This window comes from Phodopus roborovskii, unplaced genomic scaffold (assembly GCF_943737965.1).
Source record: "Phodopus roborovskii unplaced genomic scaffold, PHOROB, whole genome shotgun sequence".
Lineage (NCBI taxonomy): Eukaryota > Metazoa > Chordata > Mammalia > Rodentia > Cricetidae > Phodopus > Phodopus roborovskii.
Genome location: NW_026126409.1, coordinates 25,728,697 through 25,749,389, shown reverse-complemented (window position 1 = coordinate 25,749,389; position 20,693 = coordinate 25,728,697). Strand labels below are relative to the sequence as shown.

General features: G+C 46.2%; 2 protein-coding genes across 2 annotated transcripts; one reads left to right on the top strand and one right to left on the bottom strand.

Annotated features, from left to right (window-relative positions):
- The first annotated feature begins 2,111 nt into the window (after positions 1-2,111).
- On the top strand, positions 2,112-2,794 carry LOC127220393 (transcription factor BTF3). Its single transcript, XM_051182227.1, has one exon. The coding sequence runs from the start codon at positions 2,182-2,184 to the stop codon at positions 2,665-2,667; it is 486 nt and encodes a 161-aa protein (XP_051038184.1). The 5' UTR covers positions 2,112-2,181; the 3' UTR covers positions 2,668-2,794.
- A 5,889-nt stretch (positions 2,795-8,683) lies between these two features.
- On the bottom strand, positions 8,684-13,465 carry Dusp26 (dual specificity phosphatase 26). The gene is made up of 3 exons (XM_051182226.1): positions 13,184-13,465; positions 11,232-11,446; positions 8,684-9,440 (listed from the first exon to the last, which is right to left on the bottom strand). The coding sequence occupies exons 1-3, from the start codon at positions 13,402-13,404 to the stop codon at positions 9,241-9,243; spliced, it is 636 nt and encodes a 211-aa protein (XP_051038183.1). The 5' UTR covers positions 13,405-13,465; the 3' UTR covers positions 8,684-9,240.
- Positions 13,466-20,693: the final 7,228 nt, after the last annotated feature.

Genomic DNA, 20,693 nt, shown 5'->3' with positions numbered 1-20,693 from the left:
GCTGAGCTTTGACCCAGTTTATGAGTAAACTCTGTAAGGGAGGAGGGGCTGGACTTAATCCCTGTGTCTGTTAACAACAGACTGATCAGGGAAAGTTGCCTGGGTAGGGTGGTGGCTCATGTCTTGCTGTCTACAAAACACCAGAAGTTGGCCTGTGAGCTGAGAAACACTCCCTACTTTTCTGGGACAGGGGCTGGGCTCCTCTCCAAGCTTTCTGCTGGAGAACCGCATAGTGTTAGCTACCTTCTCCCAGTTGGCTCCCAGTGCTTTTGCTTGGAGATTTGTCTGTAAAATCAGTGGGGGAAATCCCAGGCTATATAGAAAGCTCCAAGCCACTGCCCATAAGCAAAACCTGGCAAGAGTAGACAGGAATTAGGAGAAAATCTGTAAAGGCCGGCTAATAGGTACGTCTTAGGAGCAAGGGTTCAGGGATTTCGTATTTCTGGGTGAGATATTGGACATAGTGTAGGTGGTTTTTCCCAGAGGCTGCAGGCAATTTATCTTTTATGTGGTTTCTGCATAGCCCTGGCTGTCCTGGACCCTAACCCTAACCTGAGCCCTAACCCTAACCCTAACCCTGGAACAAGTTAACTAAGTTGACCATACTGGTCTTGAATACATAGAGATCCTCTTGCTTCTGCTTCCTAGTCTCCTGGGTTTAAAGGTGCACATCAGGTCACCTGGTTTAAAACCCGTTTTGTTGGTTTTTGAGATGGGGGGTCTCACTTTGTAGCCCGACTGGCCTAGAACTCACTATGTAGACCAAGTTGGTCTCCAACTCACAGAGATCTGCCTGCCTCTGGAATGCTGGGATTAAAGTATGAGGCAGGGACATGATCTGAAGGAGTAAAGCAAGTCTAGTGTCAGAAAACTGGAAAGGGATGAGTGTAGCAGGAGAACAGGAATTCTCAGCTCTTTCAAAGGGACAACTGTGCCCCACAAAGCTGTCATGTGCAAAGGTGGGCTTATCTTCAACAGTTTAACACAAACTAGAAGCCTGAATGTTAGGAAGTTTTAGAGTTACTGAAGCATAAAATGGTGAATAAAACACCTAGTCATTTGGGCTGTGTGCGCAATCTCCAGTTCCTAGCTCCCCCTGTCATTGTCAGGTGAATTCTTGTCCTATACTTCTGTATCTCCACCTCTTTCCACTCATGAACACGGCAGAGATCATTCCTGTTTATTTTAATTATTGTTGCATGTTCTGTGCACTGTGTGTGCCTGGTACCCAGGAGGTTAGAAAAGGACATTAGATGCCCTGGAACTGGAGTTACAGATGGTAGGAAACTGATGTGTGGGTCCTGGGAATGGAATCCAGGTCATCTTCAAGAGCAACAAGTGCTCTTTCCCTGCTGAACCATGTCTCCAGCCCCTGTTTTCTGTCTTTAAGACTAAATCTCTCTGTATAGCACAAGCTGCCTTTATCTCAAGATCTTTCTTCCTCAACCTTCCTAAACACTGGGATTACACACATTCACCACCACACCTACCTAACTTTTTCTTTTACATATATATAATGCTTATTAGTTTTCTTCTCTGATACTTTCATATATGTGTGTATAATACATTTTCGTTACTGAAATTCCCATCCCTCTTTAAAATCCCTTTCTCACATTCACGTCCTTGTGTTTTGTCTCTGTCTTAGAATTTCTGTTGCCGTTAAGAGACATCATGACCACAGCAACTCTTGTAAAGGAAAACATTTAACTGAGGTGGTAGTTTACAGTTCAGAGGTTCAGTCCAGTATCATCATGGCTGGGAGCATGGCAGCGTGCAGGGAGACATACATGGTGCTGGCTACATCTTGACAACAAGAAGTGGACTGTCACACTGGGTATGACTTGAGCATATATGAGACATCAGAGCCCACCCCGCACAGTGACACACTTCCTCCCACAAGGCCATACCTACTCCAAGGTGACACCTCCTAATATTGTCACTCCCTATGAGTTTATGGGGATTAATTACATTCAAACTACTACATTCTGCTCCCTGGCTCCCCGTAAGCTTGTAACAATATCATAATACAAAATACGTTTAGTCCAACTTTAAAAGTCCCCCACAGTCTATCCCAGTCTCCCCAGTGTTTAAAAGTCTGTAATTCCATCTCAGCCGGTCTGCCTGAGACCCCCTGAGCGCGAACCCTAGTCCCCCGCGCGGCCCCATTTCCACTCCGACAAGATGAAAGAAACGATCGTGAACCAGGAGAAATTGGCCAAGCTGCAGGCACAAATGCGCATTGGTGGCAAAGGAACTGCTCGCAGAAAGAAGAAGGTGGTCCACAGAACAGCCACAGCAGACGACAAAAAACTGCAGTTCTCCTTAAAGAAGTTAGGGGTGAACATTATCTCTGGTATTGAAGAGGTGAACATGTTTACAAACCAAGGAACAGTGATCCATTTTAACAACCCTAAAGTTCAGGCGTCTCTGGCAGCAAACACCTTCACCATTACAGGCCACGCTGAGACAAAGCAGCTGACAGAAATGCTTCCCAGCATCCTAAACCAGCTTGGAGCAGATAGTCTGACTAGTTTAAGGAGACTGGCTGAAGCTCTGCCCAAACAATCTGTGGATGGAAAAGCACCACTGGCTACTGGAGAGGATGATGATGAAGTCCCTGATCTGGTGGAGAATTTTGATGAGGCTTCTAAGAACGAGGCAAACTGAGTTGAGGCGACTTCTGAAGAAGGTGACACTTGCAGAAGTCACAGGAGCTGCTATCTTATATCATGACTGCTTTTTAAAATTCTTTTGTTTATGGATCTGATAAAATCTAGATCTCTAATATTTTTAAGCCCCTGGACACTGCAGCTCTTTTCAGTTTTTGCTTAAACACAATTCATTCTTTACAGCAATTTAAGCTGAAGAAGCCTGGGAATAAAGTTTGGAAAGGGGTTAATAAAATTCTTTGCCTAGTTAAAAAAAAAAAAAAAAAAAAAAAAAAAGAGGTCTATAATTCCAAGTCTCTTCTGAGATTCATGAAATCTTTTAGCTGTAATACTCTGTCTTAGTTAGGGTTTCTTTTGCTACAACAAAATACTATGACCAAAAGGCAAGTTGGGGAGGAAAGGGTTTATCTGGCTTATACTTCAGTATTGCTATTCATCACTGAAGGAAGTCAGGACAGGAACTCAAATATGTCAGGATCCTGGAGGCAGGAGCTAATGCAGAGGCCATGTACTGTGCTGTGCTGTTTACTGGCTTGCTTCCCATAGCTTGTTCATCCTGATTTCTTATAGAAGCCAGGACCAGCAGCCCAGTGTTGGCACCACCCACTATGGACTGGGCCCTTGCCCATCGATCACTAGATGAGAAAAGGCCTTACAGCTGGATCTCATGGAGGTGTTTCCTCAGCTGAGGCTCCTTCCTCTGATGACTCTAGATTGGGTCAAGTTGACACACAAAACAATGCAGTCCATCCCCTATAAAATCAAAATAAAAAACAGATCACATACTTCCAACATATAATGGTACAGATATACATTACCATTCCAAAATGTAGAGAAGGAAGCATAGTAAGGAAATATTGGACCATGTAAGACCAAAATCCAGCAGGGCAAACTCCAAACACTGCATCTCCATGTCTGATGTCAAAATGCTCTTCAGATCTCCCAACAGCTTTCAGTTTGTTGACTGCAACCCATTCTTTTCTCTTGGGCTGGTTCTACTCCATTAGCAGCTCTCCTTAGCAGGTATCCCATGGCTTTAGTATCTCCAACGTCTTTGGTTCTCCAGGGCAATTCAGGCTTCACCTTCACAGCTTCAGTCAATGACCTATCTAGGCCGCCATTCCAGGACACCCTGACACATACATGGGTTGGGTGGCTGTTGTTAATCTTGGGAGCAAATTCCATAACCTGCTTCTTCTATCCTTAACTCTAAAAACCAGAACCACATGGGTGCAGAAGCTGCCAAGTTTTGCTGCTTGATGGGGCTGGAAAATGGCCCCCTTGTCCAATTACAGCTTTCTGTCCTTCACTGCTGTGAAGCCTGGCTGTCCTGAAATGGATTTTTACACCAGGCTGGCCTCAGACTCAGAGATCTGCCAGCTTCTGCTTTCCCAGTGTTGGGATTAAAGGTGTGTCCCACCACACCCAGCTCTAGTCTTTTCTTTAGTTTCTTTCCAAAATTTTTCAATTTAGCTGGGTAGAGTCCCTCCCTGAGGCCATCACTTCCTTTACTTCATTTCTTAACCCACTTATCTCCTTGAGCACAGGACTTAACTCCATTCCACATCCTTGTGCTGTTCTTCTCCTCAAAATTTACATTTTGTAATTTGCTCTGCTCAGCTTGTTTCTTTTCATTGCAAATCTTCCTGAGAGTTACCACTAATAACCACATGACAGAGCCTATACTAGGCTAATTTGAGATTTCCTTTGCTAATAGAATTAATCCAAAACTCTTCACTTTAGTCTCAGGCAGGCTATTCAGACAAGGACAAAAGGCAGCCACGTCTTTAACAAAATATCACAAGAATGGTCTCTAGGCCACATATTAGAATTCTTCTCTTCTGAAATTCCTTGAGCCAGCCCCCTACAATTCAAATCATTCTCAGCACCACTGTCTTCCATGTTCCTATTGGTTTCCAATCAATGCTGTAGTGCTATCACCATCTCGATGGAGAAACCATCACACACTGGCATGAGTCCCATGTCTGACAGATCTCAAGGGCTCTGTTTCCAGCAGGGGCCCCAGGGTACAGCAATGTGCAGCCCTCTGGGGGCCAGCATAATTCTAAGGTAGCTACCTGTCTTGTTCCAGATGCACCTGTCTCCTTGGGTTCACAAACAGCAGTTTGCTCTGAGCTGTACTTTTGGGGCACCTCCCAGCTGGGGCTAGTTACAGGGGTGAAGAATTGGACAAGCATCCCTCCTTTTCCCCAGAGGCAGCCAGGTCTCCTAGGCCTGCTTCAAGGCTTGAGTCAACAGTGCAGAGGAGGAGGCTGGAGACAAGGGAAAGAGCTCAATGACTAGACAGACTGGAACCAGTTACAGACGGTTCCAGAGGGCTGTGGCTCAGTTGGTTGGAGGCATAGCCTGCTATATTTAACACATCCCCCCCCCCGGGGGTTCAAATGGGCAGCTGCTCAAGGAGAGGATGGAGGACATTGGAGACTGAACCTGTTTTTGTAGGTTGGAGCCAGATCACTTATGACAAGGGTTACATGACTGGCTTGGAGGACGGAACTGTGCTATGATGAGGCTATGGCCCCTCCTGTTCCCTTTGAGTCAGATCGGTCTTTTGGGGGGAGGTTTAATCTTTAAAAAAAAAAGCCAGGGAGATCCTTGACTAACAGCTACTTCAGACGTACAGCCAAGTCAGTAAGAGCAGGCTGCTGGTTCTTAAACACTGGGGCAGTTTTTCAGCAGCAATTCCTCTTCCTACACCTCAAAAAAAAACACATACACATACATGTGCGCGGCAGGAGTGCTGGGGGTGGAGGGGGGTGGGGAGTGGGGGGTGGGGGTGAGGGTGAGGGTATGTGTGTAGGACAGAAACTGAAGGCCAAGCATAGCGGTAGTAGAACCAGAGAGCCCAGGTTTAAATGATAGTTCTTCCATTTTTCTATTTGCAGGACCCTGGGAAGGCTAGTTAACTTTGGCCTCCCTGTTACTATACAATGGCGCTTATACTTACTTCACAAGGGTTAGTATCCATAAACACAGACTTATGCTTCTGTATGGCCCTCACGTGGCTTTGATAACTATACTGGTTAGATTTCTTAAAAAATATTTGTTTGTGGGTGCATGTGTGTCTGTGTGTGTTTACAGACATGCTGGAGAAGGTTAAGAGTGATATGGGCCCCTTGGAGCTAGAGTTACACACAATTGTCAACTACCTGTTGTGGGTGCTGGGAATCAAATCCAAGTTGTGTGCAAGAACAATACATGATTTTAACTGCTGAGCCTACTTCCCAGCACTGCATTAGTCAGTTTTCAATTTGACATACCCAGACTTAGCTCAAAAGAGTCTAATGAGGAAGCATTTAGATCAGATTGGCCTATGGACACATCAAAAATAGCAGGTGGTTGCCTTTGTTTGATAGGGAGACCCAGCCCGTTATGAAAGGTGGTATTCCTTGTGCTGGGCTTTGAACCTTGGAAGATAGAGAAAGTTTGGGCTGAGTCCTAGAGCAAACAAATAAGGACCTATGTGTTTATTCTCTCTCTACTCTTGACTAAGGACATGATGCTTCAAGCTCCTGCCTTGACTCCCAGGGAATCAAAGGCTGTGAGCTGGAATGGTTAAGCCAAATAAGTACTTTCTCCCCTAAGCTGTCCTTTGTCAAGACATTTTATCACAGCAAGAGAAATAAAGCTAGGTCATTAACTAATGACAATATATAACCTACCCCGTTCTCTACTCATGTATACTCTAGATGCTTTTCTTTGAGAAGTTAGAGTCAAATTCTCAAGTTATTCATCATGAAAAGAAAAAATCTAGGCCCCGACCTGGACTGAACAAACATGGTAGTAGCCACTGGGGCTTGTTACCAGTAACACACATGCTATACCGCCGGAGTCGTAGTTATAGTGAGTCCTTCTATGAGCTTCACTTACTTTTCAGTCATCATTGTCTGTCACAATCATCATCATCATTTGTGGTGTTGGGGATTGAATACAGGCCCTCTTGGAAATAAAAATTTACCCAAGTGTTCTACCATTGGCATATTCCCATCCCCAGATTCCTTTTTAAGTATATTTAATTCTTTTTGTAATTGAAATGTTTTTTCTTCCAAAACAGAGTTTCCCTGTGTTGCCCTACATGTTTTTGTTTTCTAAAGACAGGGTTTCTCTGTGTAGCCCTAGATGTCCTAAAACTCACTCTAGACCAGGCTGGCCTCAAACTCACAGAGATCCACCTGCCTCTGCCTCCTGAGTGCTGAGTGCATCACCACATTTGGCTTATATTTCTTTTGACACATAGTTTTCTTTATTGATTGCGGTGAGTTCTATGTTACAAGGCTTGCAGGGGGTTCTTCAATGCCATCTCCATGTCCAGAGTGCTGGAATTATACATGTGAGCCACCACACCTGGCTTTGGCACATGGCTCTATAAGGGAACCAACTTATTTTGATTAGAGCCAGCACTGCTTATGAAGACTTCTCTGTTCCTCTGACAAATGTGTCCTCAGATGATTAGCCTGATTTTCTCCCCATCTCACAGGACTCCCTGGAGGTTCAGAGTCTGTAAATTCTGAGATGAGAATTCTGCTTCCTATAAGAAGGGAGAGATGCCAATATCGGCAAGGCTGGTAGGGTGAGTGGGAACATGACAGATGCTGACAGCCAAGAACAAACAGCTCTTGGTATGAAAGAACAGGGTCAGGGGAGAATTAGATTGAAATCAGAGAGCTCCCGCTATACCTCAAGAGTTGGGGTAAGTGTGAGTAACAGACGGCGACAGACCTCACAGCTTCCTAGATGCCAAGCTCAAGTCTTAACTGTTAAATGACTACAATAATCCCACAGAAGTAGCCAGAACTACTTCGGGCAAACAGAACTTAGAGATGCTGAAATGGAGGGACATGGTTTCCAGTCAGCAGAGATATTCAAGTATGGAAAAGGTGAGTAGAACCTTTGAGTAGGGTGCTGGCTCACTAGTTAAGAACACCAACTGCTCTTTCAGAGGGACTGGGTTCAATTCCCAGCACCCACCCACATGGTGGCTCATGGCTGTCTGTAACTTCAGTTCCAGGGGACTGACAACTTCATATCAATGCACATAAAATAAAGTTCAGTACATAAACTTACAGAATCTGTTGGGGCGCCTTCCAACCTTAGAATTCTATGCTCTTAGTGGGATATACACTTGATATGTAAGTGAAAATTTTTAGGACGTATATGTGTGTGTGTGTGTGTGTGTGTGTGTGTGTGTGTGTGTGTGCGCGCGCGCGCACATGCATGCTATAGCGTGCACATGAATGTCAGAGGACAGCTTGTGGGACTTGTGTTTTTTCCCGCCGTTATGTGGGTCCCAGGATCAAACTGAGCTCATCAAGCTTGGTGCTATGTGCCTTTACTGGCTGCTGAGCTAGCTTGCTGGCTCATTATTTTCCCCTGTATTTTTCACTTGCATTTCTTTCTATTCTCTTTCCCCATTCTGACAGATACTGAGCACACATTTTTTTTTTTTTTTTTTTGGCAAGAGTTGTGGTGGCATTCTGGCAGTTGAGATAACATCCTGTTCTTCCTGGTTGTCTAACCTTTTTATGAAGCTTACTAAGGTTACATTCCTCTGAGGGAAACCTGGAAGGATTAGAAGAGAAAACAACAGTACTTTAATCAATACCTTGGCACCCAAAGCAGGACACTTGGGGCTGATCTTGATTTAAGATTAATATTCTGTTGTCTCATCAGCCTGAGGGGACAGAGGACCCTATCCTGGGAAGATGTAAGATGTCTCTTCTGGGCAGTATCACTAAGTGGCTACAGAACACAGGTTTTTTTGTCCTCTGCTGTCTCCTTGTGGACAAGTTAGGAATAACAGCTCAATATTTCAAAGTGCTATCTATGTAAGAATTGGTTGGTTAGTGAGCTGGGCGAGTCTAGGGAGTCAAACTGTTAATGATGCAAAGACACTCTCCTCTTTTTCACAACTTTATTTTTTTTGCTCCAGATGCATGGTTTTCAGTGAGAATATGACCACCTAGAGACACTGGTGTCTTTCACCAGTCGGTCCTTTGTCCCTGAGCAGCTCCCTTGGGGTGCCATGCCAGTCCTCCCACACCTCTTCCCGGAGTTGCACACCTGTGGGTTTCTTCCTCTGGCTTTGTGGCTCTCACACCACTCCATCACCAACTCTTTCTCTCCTGTTTTATGCACCCTGTAACCTTCCTTCACAGTCCTGCTGCTGCATCCCTGGCATCCGACCCCCTCCCAGCACTGCTCAGGTCCTGCACAGCAGTGGTCCTTTTGTTTGGAAAGTGAGAGAGGGGAACTTGTGAACACAATGAGGGGAAGGGATTCTGAGTCATTGCACACCCTGCTGGAATCTGGTGCTGTCCTCATCATAGAACCATCTTACAGCCCCAGCTGTCAGCAGCCCCCACCTATCACACTGCCCAACCTAGCTCTCCATCCCCTTCCACAAAGAGTCACAGTGGCCTAGGGGCCCTTCCCGCTCCTGCCACTGAGGGAGGATGGGTTGTATGGCCTTTCTCCTACCTGCCTCCTGGGTCTCCTCTTCCCATCTGGGAGCCAGGAAACTACCCAGGAACCTGGCCTGATTTCCCTTCCCTCATGCCTCCAGACCCTGCCGCAGCCTCCGGTCCAGGGCTAGGAGCTGCCTCAAGAAGCCCCTGTTAGGGATGATGCCACGGTGATCCTTGACTTTTTTGATGGCCTCCACAAGGGTGAAGCGGTGGTATAGCATGAGGTAGGCCAGAACCAGGGTGGCTGATCTGCTCACTCCCACAGCACAGTGAACCAGGATCTTCCCTGTGAAGAGGCAGACAAAGAGACATCTGACAGACTGCCAATCAACGGCCTGGAGGAGGCTTGGGAAAAGATCAGCAGAGCCAAGTGAATAGACCAAGGTAAACAAAGGCACACAGAGGCAGGAATGAGCAAATGGGTAAGGATGAGTGGTGTTTAGAATGCAGATCCTAGGTTGGTGAGATGGCTCAGTGTGCAAAGGGATTTTCCACACAAGCCCGATGACTTGAGGTCCATCCTCAGAACTCATGTAAAGGTCAGAGAGACCTGACTCTACAACATCGTTCCCTCATTTCCACAGATCCATCAGTGACACATGTGTGCACATACCACACGCACACACACACACACACACACAGACAGATACACACCTACAGTGATTGTGCTTAGCATGAGAAAGACCTAGGGTTCATTTCTGAGTATTTCAAACAAACAATAAATAATGAAGGTCCCTGGTAAAGGGGTGAGGACTGGGCAAAATAAAATGGAGCAGGAATTCTGAAGCTTGGTGCTCATGAACCTGAGTGGAGCTGAAGGGTACAGTCTCAGTTCTATTGTTAATCTGAGCTTTGAACAGGGACTGCGCTGACACTGGCTGAGTGCATGAATCCTTCCATGTTGAATCTGGCCTGTCTTAGGTCTTCCCTAACCCTTCCTTCCTTTTGTGTACCAGTGTATGGTGGATGCATGTGTATGTGTTTGTGGAGGGTATGTGTGCTTGTGGAGGTCAGAAGTCAATGTTGGGTGCTTGGCTGTTCTCCATCTATTTATTTATTTTTGACATAGCCTCTCTCATTGAATCTGGAGTTTGCAGAATAGGCTAGACAGGTGCATCCCAACGAGCATCCAAAGCTTTGCCTTCCCAGTGCTAGGAGACAGTGCGCGCATATGATGTGTTCTTTACCACCAGAGTCATCCCCCACCCCCCAGTTCCTCCCTAACTCCTTTGACGCTTGAAATTTTGGTATTTGAGACTGGGTGTTGCTATGTTGCCCAGGCTAAGCTCAAGCTTTCATTCAAACGGGGCTCCTGTTTTAGCCTCTGGAGTAGTTGGGACTATGGGCACACCCTACTTCCGCTTCCTTCTCTCTTGCTGTTTCTCTCAACCACTGACTGTATCTTTATCTACATATGTTGTTGTTTCTTGATATTTGGTGTGGGTTGATTTCCAGAAAATCTCCCCATTCCCAATACCAGTGGATGCTCAGTTCCCACATATAAAATGATAAACATTTGCATAAAACCTCCATACACGCTCGTGCACCTTTGATCAGCCCCTGATTATTTATGTTCACTAGTACAAGGTAAATTCTCTGTAAATACTTGTGACAATAATATTGTCCTTGAAATAATACTTCCACCCCCCCCCCCCCAGATATTTTCAATCTGTGGTTGGTTGAATCCAAAGATGCAGAACTCAACAATACTGAGGGCCAACTGCACTTTTTTCCCGATAACTAAGTATTTTAAAACCATATTTTATGTTTTTTAGGGACAGGTGCGTATGGAAATAAGTTTAAAAACATAAAAGCTATGATATTCATAACTTCAGTATCTAGGAGTAGCTTTTCATTTTAAATGATGCCCCCATCACCTTTCAAAGTACTACCTTGAAAAAGATGATTGTGAAAACATTTTTCTTTCCTTAGCACCTAAATTAGTTCCTTAGTTCCAAAGCAGTTTGTCTTACTGCTAAGCCTTTGCTCCATTGTTGAATCCTGTGACTCCTGAATGCCACACCCATTGTCAACCCCCCTCCCCCCCCCCCATCTCCCTTTCTGCTTTCTCTTCTACCTCCTGGCTGGCTCAGTGCCCGATGGATGAAGTCCGCAGCTGTCTGAAAGTGGATGCTCATGTCAAAGGCGGGTGAGTCATGGGCCTCGACACCCAGGTAGCGGATGCCTAGTCCCTCATAGGCCTCAGGGGTGCCCCTCCACCTGCTGTGTGAGGCATTGAGGACATGGGTGATGCCCAGACGACGAAGCTCACGGCGGTTGTTGGCCATGTCCCTGTGTTAAATAGAAGTTAGAAGTGAATAGATATGCCAAGATGCCAGGAAACTTCATCCTAGATGCTTGTTGTTGGCTATGTACATCCACTGTATTTACTAATGGCCTAGGACACAGGAAGACGGCAGAGTTGGGGGGTCTCATCTTGTGAGCAGTGTTTGAGAGGTCTGGAAATGGTTGCACTAGGGAAGAGAACTCTGAAGGCATGGGGTTAAGATGACTGTAATCAAATATTGGGAGTGCTCTGAGGAAGTGGAATTTTCCTTGATCTGTGTGGCTCTAAAGGGCAGAACTAGGACGAAAGAATTCAAGATCTGCAAAACCAATCTTGGTTTCACACGAGGAAAGTGTACATTGAGAGAGACCGCTAGCTGGGGAGAGGTTAGAACACTTCAAAGAAGTTATTTTCTTGACACCACGTGTCCAGGTAGAGAGAGAGAGACAGACGGAGAGAGAGAGAGAGAGAGAGAGAGAGAGAGAGAGAGAGAGAGAGAGAGAGAGAGATCCTCAGTGGGCAGCCCGGGAACTGTGGAGGGTTGTGTCCATCAGGAGAGATGTGGGACCAGCTCCTATTTCAGGTTTTTGCTAGAACTATGGATGTAATTTCATGGTAGGGTGTGTGCTTAGTTTGCGCAGTACTCTGGATTTGGTTCTGAGAACAAATAAATGAATGTGGGGGCTGGAGAGATGGCTCAGTAGTTAAGAGCACTGATTGCTCTTCCAGAGGTCCCATATTCAATTCCCAGCTTCCACATGACAGCTTACAGATGTCTATAACATGTAGTTCCATGGGATACAATGCCCTTTTCTGGGGTTCAGACAGACACATATGCAGGCAAAACAACCATATACATAAAACACACAAATAAATACATTAACTAATAAATAGATCCCTGATAATCTCCAGATTATATTGGTCTAATATTCAGTCCCCAACCCTCTACTGCTATTTAAATTCTCCTTAACATCTGGAACCTCTTCTGTTTGCTACTTAATCTAGGGATCTTATTTGTGATCTATAGTCACCTTCAGACATCTATCTGGTCCACAGCCTAGCAGCTTAGTGGTAGAAATCCCTCAGACAGGATGGTCATACTAGCATAGACAAACCATCTAGTGAAAATTCCCTACCTTGAAAGACCATTGAACCCAATACACAGACAGCTGGCACTCCTGCTTCTAGGATGTGTGATCTTGGTGCAAACACAACGTTGCTGAGCTCCCCTCTCCTCATCAGTAACCCAGGGAGAGTGACCCCTTACTTCACAGAGCTACTGTGAGGATTAAGAAAGTGCTGTGCCAAAACCAAGAATCAAAACATCACATATTCGGGAATGAGCCCCCTTTGATGGCTGTCTTCTTCATTACTCTGGACTTCGGTGGCTTAGCTTGGTCTCCCCTTCAGCTTTTGACCTACTGTTCCTATCTTAGTGACTACCTTTTCTCAAAGCCATGGCCCAATAGCTGGAAGGTCAGAACAATGTGCCTAGCCTATAGTGTTGGCATTTCATATGTGCTTAACGGAGTACCACAATTTCCTCAAGAGTTTCTTTGTCCAGAGTTGAGTATTTTACTAATTCCTTCTGAATCCCTCAAACCCTCTTACTTTTACTCTTTGTTCATGGATCTGTTCCCTTCAATCTTCAACCTGGAATCGGCAGAATAGCCTGCCACCTTTCTCCTTGGACACACATGAACATACCCAGACATGCCCCCCCACCCCTATCCATTACATACTGGTCTCCGAGGTAGAGGCCTGGCCAGACCTCGTCGGCATGGTTACAGGCTGTCTTGCCTGTGTAGAGAAGCCTCTCTAGTTCAAAGACGTTGAGGAAGGGATGATGGGCGGTGGGCATCTCCTCCAGTCCCCCTCTAGTACGAACAGGGGATCGTGAGCTGCTGCGCGAGAAACGGGCCATAAAAGTCATGGAGGCCCAGAGCCAGTTACCGGGGCACATCTTTGAGGTGGCAGGAACCGTAGCTGCTGAAGGGTGGCTTGAGGGATGATGGGTTCAGTCACCAGATAGCTGTCGCTGGAAGCACAGGGGTGTCACGCATATTTGAGTGAGTTCAGAAGAGCATTTCCTTTCCTCCCAGCATGGTGGGTCCTGGGGAGAAGGTCCATAAGCAACAGAAGGCAAGGTTAGCCTAAGAGCTGTGCCTGTGAGTCTCTCCACTAAGCCCTGACTCTGGCGCCCAAGGAGGTGGGAGTCACATGTCCTTGTTTACGGGAAGAAGGAGTTGGCCAGCTGCTGTTTCTCTTCCATCACCCTACCCCCACTGCCAGCAAACGCGCAAATGCACACACGTACATTGGACACTTGGATGCTTCTACACACACTGCCGGAACACTTGCCAGCCCGAATCTGGATCTCATCTGGCTGGGGTTACAGACAGAGCATCCGGGGAGCCAGGATGGGGATGGAAGCGGCTGTGGAGCCATCCAGAGAGAATTACCAGGAAGATAACAGCAGCTGGGACCATGGCATATGCCAAACATGCCTCCTGGGTGCCAGCGAGATGAAGTTCCTTAACCCATCCCTGCCCTGTATGTCCCCAAGATAAGCTAGTCACTGGGGTGTCCGGGTGGTTGTGGTGAGGCTATTGGGAGGGTGAGAGTGGGTTAATGATAAAAAGAGGAGAGTTTGCTGAAGGTAAGAGCTGATGCACACGAGCAAGTGAGCTTGTGAGTGGGAGGAGTGAGGCTCTCCTTTGACTAAACGTCATCCCTAAGGGGAGAAGTCTGAGTCAAAGCAGGGTTGTTGGAGCTTTGTGTCTGTGTCTGGTGGGGGAGGGGCAGAAGTGGGAGCCGCAAGGGGAGGTGTGGGGGTGGTTAAGAGCTCCCACAGGCACTAGGGCAGCTGAGAGGTCCAGAATTGTCATCTTTGTTGCTGTTGGCATCAACTGAACCTGTACAGTATATGGAACAGGGAGAGTCAAGAGAGGCCTAGCAGGTGTGTCTCAGAGTACCTGTAGAGAGAAAGAGAGCCCCTGAGACTTGCCCTAAGACATTTGGTCAGGCAGACAACTATGGAAGACCCCCTTGTCTTCACTTCCAGATATGGCCCTGCGTTTTTACAAGGGTGGGCTAACCTGCAGAATTCCTTCCCATCCCCTTTGCTGCTGTCTGCCTTAGGGACCGCAACTGAATGTCCAGCAATAAAAAGCCATCTTGGCTCATGGCCATTTGTACAGTGATCCCATCCCACGCCTAGCCAGGCCTAGCTCTCTCTTCTCCTAGGATCGGAAGACACCAGTCTCTCAGAAGACACCACAAACAAGGGCAGTGGATTGCACCTAGTGAAGGATGAGTCCATATTCAGGAGTTCAAAGGCTGGGTTAGAAGAAGCACCAAAATTTAGGACTACAGTTGACATCACCACCACCACCACCACCACCACCACCACCACCACTTACCCCTCCTCCTGAGGCTCAAAAACCCATCCTTTCTCTCCAACAACCCTGCTCGGAATATATTCTGCTGCCTTGGTGATGGTGAAAGGTAAGGAGCAGGAAGGAGAGCCGAAGCAGGGAGCAGCTGTCCTCAGGCGTGGTCTTCCTGGCGTGGTGGAGCCTGGCTCAGTCCGGAATACACCCCTGGGCCTTCTCCAATCCCATTAACCCGCCGCCAGAGGCTCTGGCCCCTGCCCCTCCCCCTCCCTCTGTCTGCTGTCTTGGTAGTAACAGGTTCCTGGCTGTCGCCTTAGCCCTGTGACTACCCAGACAGCCAGGCGCTGAGGCTCAGCGAGGTGCGTGGCAATGCCCCTATGTTCCTGTCCCGTTCCGACCCCTGTCCCCTCGCTCACTAGTCTCTACCTCCTAGTCGCGAGGGTCTCAGATCCCGAGGTGGCCTGCAGGCTCCCGCAGTCCGGCGCCCATGGCTCCCGCGCGGCACCGTGCCGCTACGCCACCGCCCCGGAGTGCAGGTGGATCGCAGCTATTTTTAATCCATGACACGCACATGGAAGCAGGTTCCTATCGGTGTGCGCCCTGGTGACACCCAGGGACACCGTCTCGCGCAGCGGTGGGAGCCACCACACCGCCGCGACACAGCCCGCCCCTGTTCTCAGCCCCGCAGCCCCGCCTTGTCTGCACGCCACGGCTACTGCCCGGCTGGGCTGCAGGCCAATGGCAAAGCCTTGTGCAAGCCTTCTCAGGCAGGGTCTTCCCAGACAGAATTAATGAATTACAGACAGGGTCTTCTCCTCTCATTTGCACACCCACTCTAGGGAACAATCCTCAGCCACCCTTACTATTAATAGCGTTTGCCATATGCTAAACGCTTCACCTGTCTTAAGCGAGTTTTATGCTCATCAGAGATAGAGAAGGTGGGCATTTTCATCTGCATTTTACGAAGGAAGAGACCGAAGCATAGAGAGGCTAAGCCCAGGCCCCCAGCTAGGTATTGGTAGGGCCGAGCTTCAGACGATGGCAGCAAGACTCTGAAGTCCATGCAATGACCTGTCCCAGCGGTGCTTCCCACACAAGAATTATACATCTTGGGGTTCATTCAAAACGCTATTTCCGCATGTTCAGCGCATAGTGCACTCCGCTAACCCCTGAAGGAATTAATCTTCATTTCCTTCTCACAAGCTGTCTTTTAGTGGTTTTACCAACACCTGCTTCCCTGTGGCCAGCACCAAGATCTGAAACATTCAAAGTCAAGGTGTGTGTTGCTTTTCCTAAATGTCTCCCTCACTGAAACACCGTGACCAAAAAAGCAAGCTGGAGAGGGGAGGGTTTATTTGGCCTTGCACTTCCACTATGGTACTACAGTTTATCACTGAAGGAAGTCTGGACAGGAACTCAAACAGGCCGGGATCCTGGAGGCAGAGGCCATGGAAGGGCCCTGATTACTGGCTTGCTCCCCATGGCTTGCTCAGCCTGCTTTCTTGTAGAACCCAGGATTCTAGCTCAGGGACACCACCACCCACAATGGTCTGAGCCTCCCTCCCTCCATCAATCACTAATTAAGAAAATGACTTACGGGCTGGCCTACAGCCCAGTTTTATAGGTGGGGGCTTTTTCTTGTTTAAGGTTCCCTCTTGTCAGATGACTTTAGCCTGTGCCAAGCTGACATGAAATCACCCCAGCACACTGACTGGAGAGACCCATAATGGGGAACAAGGATGACTGTGATTAGATGGTGCCCTTGACAAGCAGGCAGAGCTCTAGCTGCCTGCAGGAAGGAAGGCAGGAGACAGATAAGCAGGGGCAGGGCAGGTAGGATATGAAGGCAGTGTGAACTGTGGTTGAGGTTAGGAGATGGGACATCCCCAGAGGTGAGAATAGCTGATACTGTGTCTGTGGGCCAAAGGAAGCACCATCAGCCACAACACCAACCACCCCCCCCAAGTCTTGGGGACAGTTGGGCACCTCCACAGGCTGCCCCTTGACCCTGCAGGCAGTGTATGTCCTGTCCTTTAACGAAGCAGGCTTTCATTCCAACTTCCTCCATCTCTCCTTGACCCCCCCCCTTTTTTGCCAAACAATTTTCATAGAGATGAAATCCTCATCGTCTGAAATTCTTGACCTGAAAAGTTTGAGATTTTAATTATTGAGTCTAGGAAAACATTCCAAGAGTTACCATGAAATGATTTGTGAAAGGGCACTTAATTTCAGGAGGTGGAGGCAAGAAGATCAGGAGTTTAAGGCTAGCCTCAGTCATATTATGAGGTCAGCTTGGGCTACATGAGACCTTGCCCCCCACCAAAAAAAAAAAAAAAAAAAAAAAAAAAGATGGCCTAGGGATGTAGGTCAGTTAGTAGAGTGTTTCCCTGGCCTTCATATAATCCTAGTATTCAGTAGAATCAGACGTTTAAGAGGGTTGTTTTGGCTCTATTGTATGTTAGGTGTTTGTGGATAAAGTTGTTCTCAATTTTGTTGCTGTTGCTTGTTCTCATACAGGCTCTTGCTCTGTATGTAGCCTAGGCTACCCTTGAACCTCAAAGCTTCCAGTCCCATTCTCCCAAGTGTGGGGTTACATGGTGGTGTATGCCAACATGCCTGGCTCCCTGACCCCATGTTTTTTTTTTTTTTTTTTTTTTTTTTTTTTTACTTACTTGTTTTACAAGATTTCTGCTTCAACCTTGTATTGCACTTTCCTCTGACATATGATTTAAGCACAACAGGGACAACCAGGGAATCTGATGCTACCAGTCACCAGAGAAGCTCTTCATGGACCAGCATCTCCATGAAGGTGGTTTTCATAAGTCAACCCAGAAGGTTTGGTGGTTTCTGTGTAAGCAGAAGGTCTGTGACGCTTTTGGGTAACACCAATCTATAGGAAGAGTGGAGAGGAGGTAGGGAAAGGGAGGGCTAGCAAGGAAAGATAACGGAGAAGGTGGGATGAGGGAGGAGGGGCAGGAAAGAGAAATAGCATGAGTTATCTGTCAGTCCCTTGGGTTTCACATGTGCCAGTTCATTTTATCCCACCCCCATTTTAAGCAGGTATAATCTTCAGTGAGTACCCCAGGAGACTGATATTAACTGTGCTAAGTAACCCATTGACAGCTAGTTGATGCTAGAACATAGATTCAAACCCAGGCCATCTTAATTTAAAACTGTATTTTTTTTTTCAAGATTAAATGGAAGAACCACTTTTTTTTTTTTTTTTTTTTTTTTTTTTTTTTTGCTAATACCTTTCCAGATCTGCTCTATTCCTGATTTCCTTGGTTCATTAAAGGACCTAGATTTACTTCATGTGCTTAAATTCCTGTTCCTTATCATGCAGATGTGAGTGTATGAAGAGAACAGAGGTGAAAGAGGGATTATTGGGAAAGGAATAGGGGCTGGTGTTGGCTTAGCCAGGACTGGTGGCTCACACTTGGATGTGGAAGGGTGAGGAAGGAGTTCGGGACAGTCCTTGGCTACACTGTATGTTTATCCTAGCCTGGGCTATAAGACCCTGTGTTGAAAAGTCCCTGTACTTGGAGGGCAGTGGTGGCTCACAACTTTAGTTCTAGTACTCAGGAGGCTGAGGCAGGCAGATCTTTGACTCTGAGGCCAGCTTGGTCTACAGAGTGAGTTCTAGGACATCTAGGGCTACACAAAGAAACACTGTCTTGAAAATCCAAACCAAACCAACCAACCAACCAACTAACCAACCAAACAAACAAACAAATAAGAACAACGCAACACAAAACAACCCCCCCAGTACTTGAATAGATAAACAAGAGTAGATTTTTAAAAGGTTCTAGACAAAAATGATCTGCCTTCCTGCATACTTAAATATTATATACAGAGAAGGTCAATAAGACTAGACTGTTAAAAACAACAACAACAACCACACACACAAACACACTCACGAAGGCAGAAAACCAATATATATTGGATAGTAATTATTTCTGCAGTTGTCTGATTGTAGGTGCATCTTAACATACATTAGCTAATTTAATCTCTTAAATGGTACTAATTATGTTTTACAGTTGAGGAAACAGGTCCTAACCTGTGATCATAAGCCTATTTTGAAAAGATCCTGAGCACTGGGTGGTGGTGGTGCAAGCCTTTATTCCCAGCACTCGGGAGGCAGAGGCAGGCAGATCTCTGTGAGTTTGAGGCCAGCCTGGTCTACAGAGCTAGTACCAGGACAGGCTCCAAAGCAATAGAGAAACACCATCTCGATAAACAAAAACAAAAACAAAACAAAACAAAACAAAACAAAAAAAAAAAAAAAAAAAAAAAAAAAAAAAAAAGAAAAGAAAAGAAAAGAAATTGGAGGGTTTTAATCTTTCTCCAATTTCCAGACTGGTCTCTTCTGGGCATGGCTCCCCAGTGGCTGGATCTGCAGGTTGTGGTGGAGTCTCTCCAGCTACGCCTATGTCCTGCCTATCGGATGACGTCTGAAATGGTCACAGGTTTAAAGGACACATTCACCTAAAAAGTCAAAGCTGGTTTTGCATCACCCCCTTTTCCTTCTTTCTCAGCCTTTCCCGTGCAGTCTTTCTCCTCCTCCCAGTTGATCCCCCTAAGATTAAACATATCTTAACACCAATAATATGGACCTTCTAGAGAGCAAACACTAACGCGAAGAACATTTCATGTTAGCACACCTTTGTAAGAAAGGCTCATGTGCCTCTAGAAGAAATCAACCAGAATTATTGTTTGCAACTACAACAGCATAAAAGGACCCAAACTAAGTCATCCTCAGCATTAAGAAAAGCATGTCTAATAAACATTTTGGAAAATGTGGAAAGGAAGTATGCCAAATATAGAAAGGGGTAAAACCTAGCCATAGTGGAGTTACAGATTCAATTTTATCTTGCTTCTTTGAACTACAATCCCAAAATTCAAATTCAGTCTATAGTCTGTAGCCAGTTTTAATTGTCAGTTTTATGAAGTAGCTTGAAACTGCCTTAGTGGCTTCCTATGTGGTCAATTTTAATAAATGAGTCATACATGCTTGAAAAGAATATAATCTCTTTTTGGATTTCTATCATATCTTCCATGTGAGAATTCAAAACACTATGGATCTTTTTATTTTTGGTTGGGAGATTATTACCACCCAGAGGTCTTGGTCAAGCTGGTTTTCTCTGCTGATTAAATAATGAAAAGACAGGAAAAAATCTCAGACACAGCAAGTAGCTATCCATTCTCAACCTTCGGGTTTTGGGTTGTGACCCCTTTGGGATCACCTAAGACCTTGGAAATATCAGGTATTTACATTATGATTCATAACAGTAGCAAAATTGCAATTACAAAGTAATTACATAATTTTATGGTTGGGGGGGTCACCACAACATGGGGGTGAGGCTGAGAACCACGGCAATAAGAAGGGACACACAGAAACATGCACAGGGAGGCAGAGAGGGAGGCAGAGACACAAAGAGCACATTTTTTCCCCCAAAGATTATGTATACTATGTATACAGTTCTGACTTATTATGTATACAGTTCTGACTGCATGTATACCTGCACCACCTGCACCAGATCCAGATCTCAATACAATACAGATGGATCTGGATCTCAATACAGATGGTTGTGAAGTTGTGAACCACATGGTGGTTGCTAGGAATTGAACTCAGGACCTCTGGAAGAACAGTCACTGCTCTTCTGGAAGAACAGCTCTTAAGCCAGCCCTGGCACATTTTTTTAACACACACACACACACACACACACACACACACACACACACACACACACACACACACAGTGTTTCTGCCTGCATGTATACCTGCATGCCAGAAGAGGGCACCAGGTCTCATTACAGATGGTTATAAACCCCCATGTGGTTGCTGGGAATTGAACTC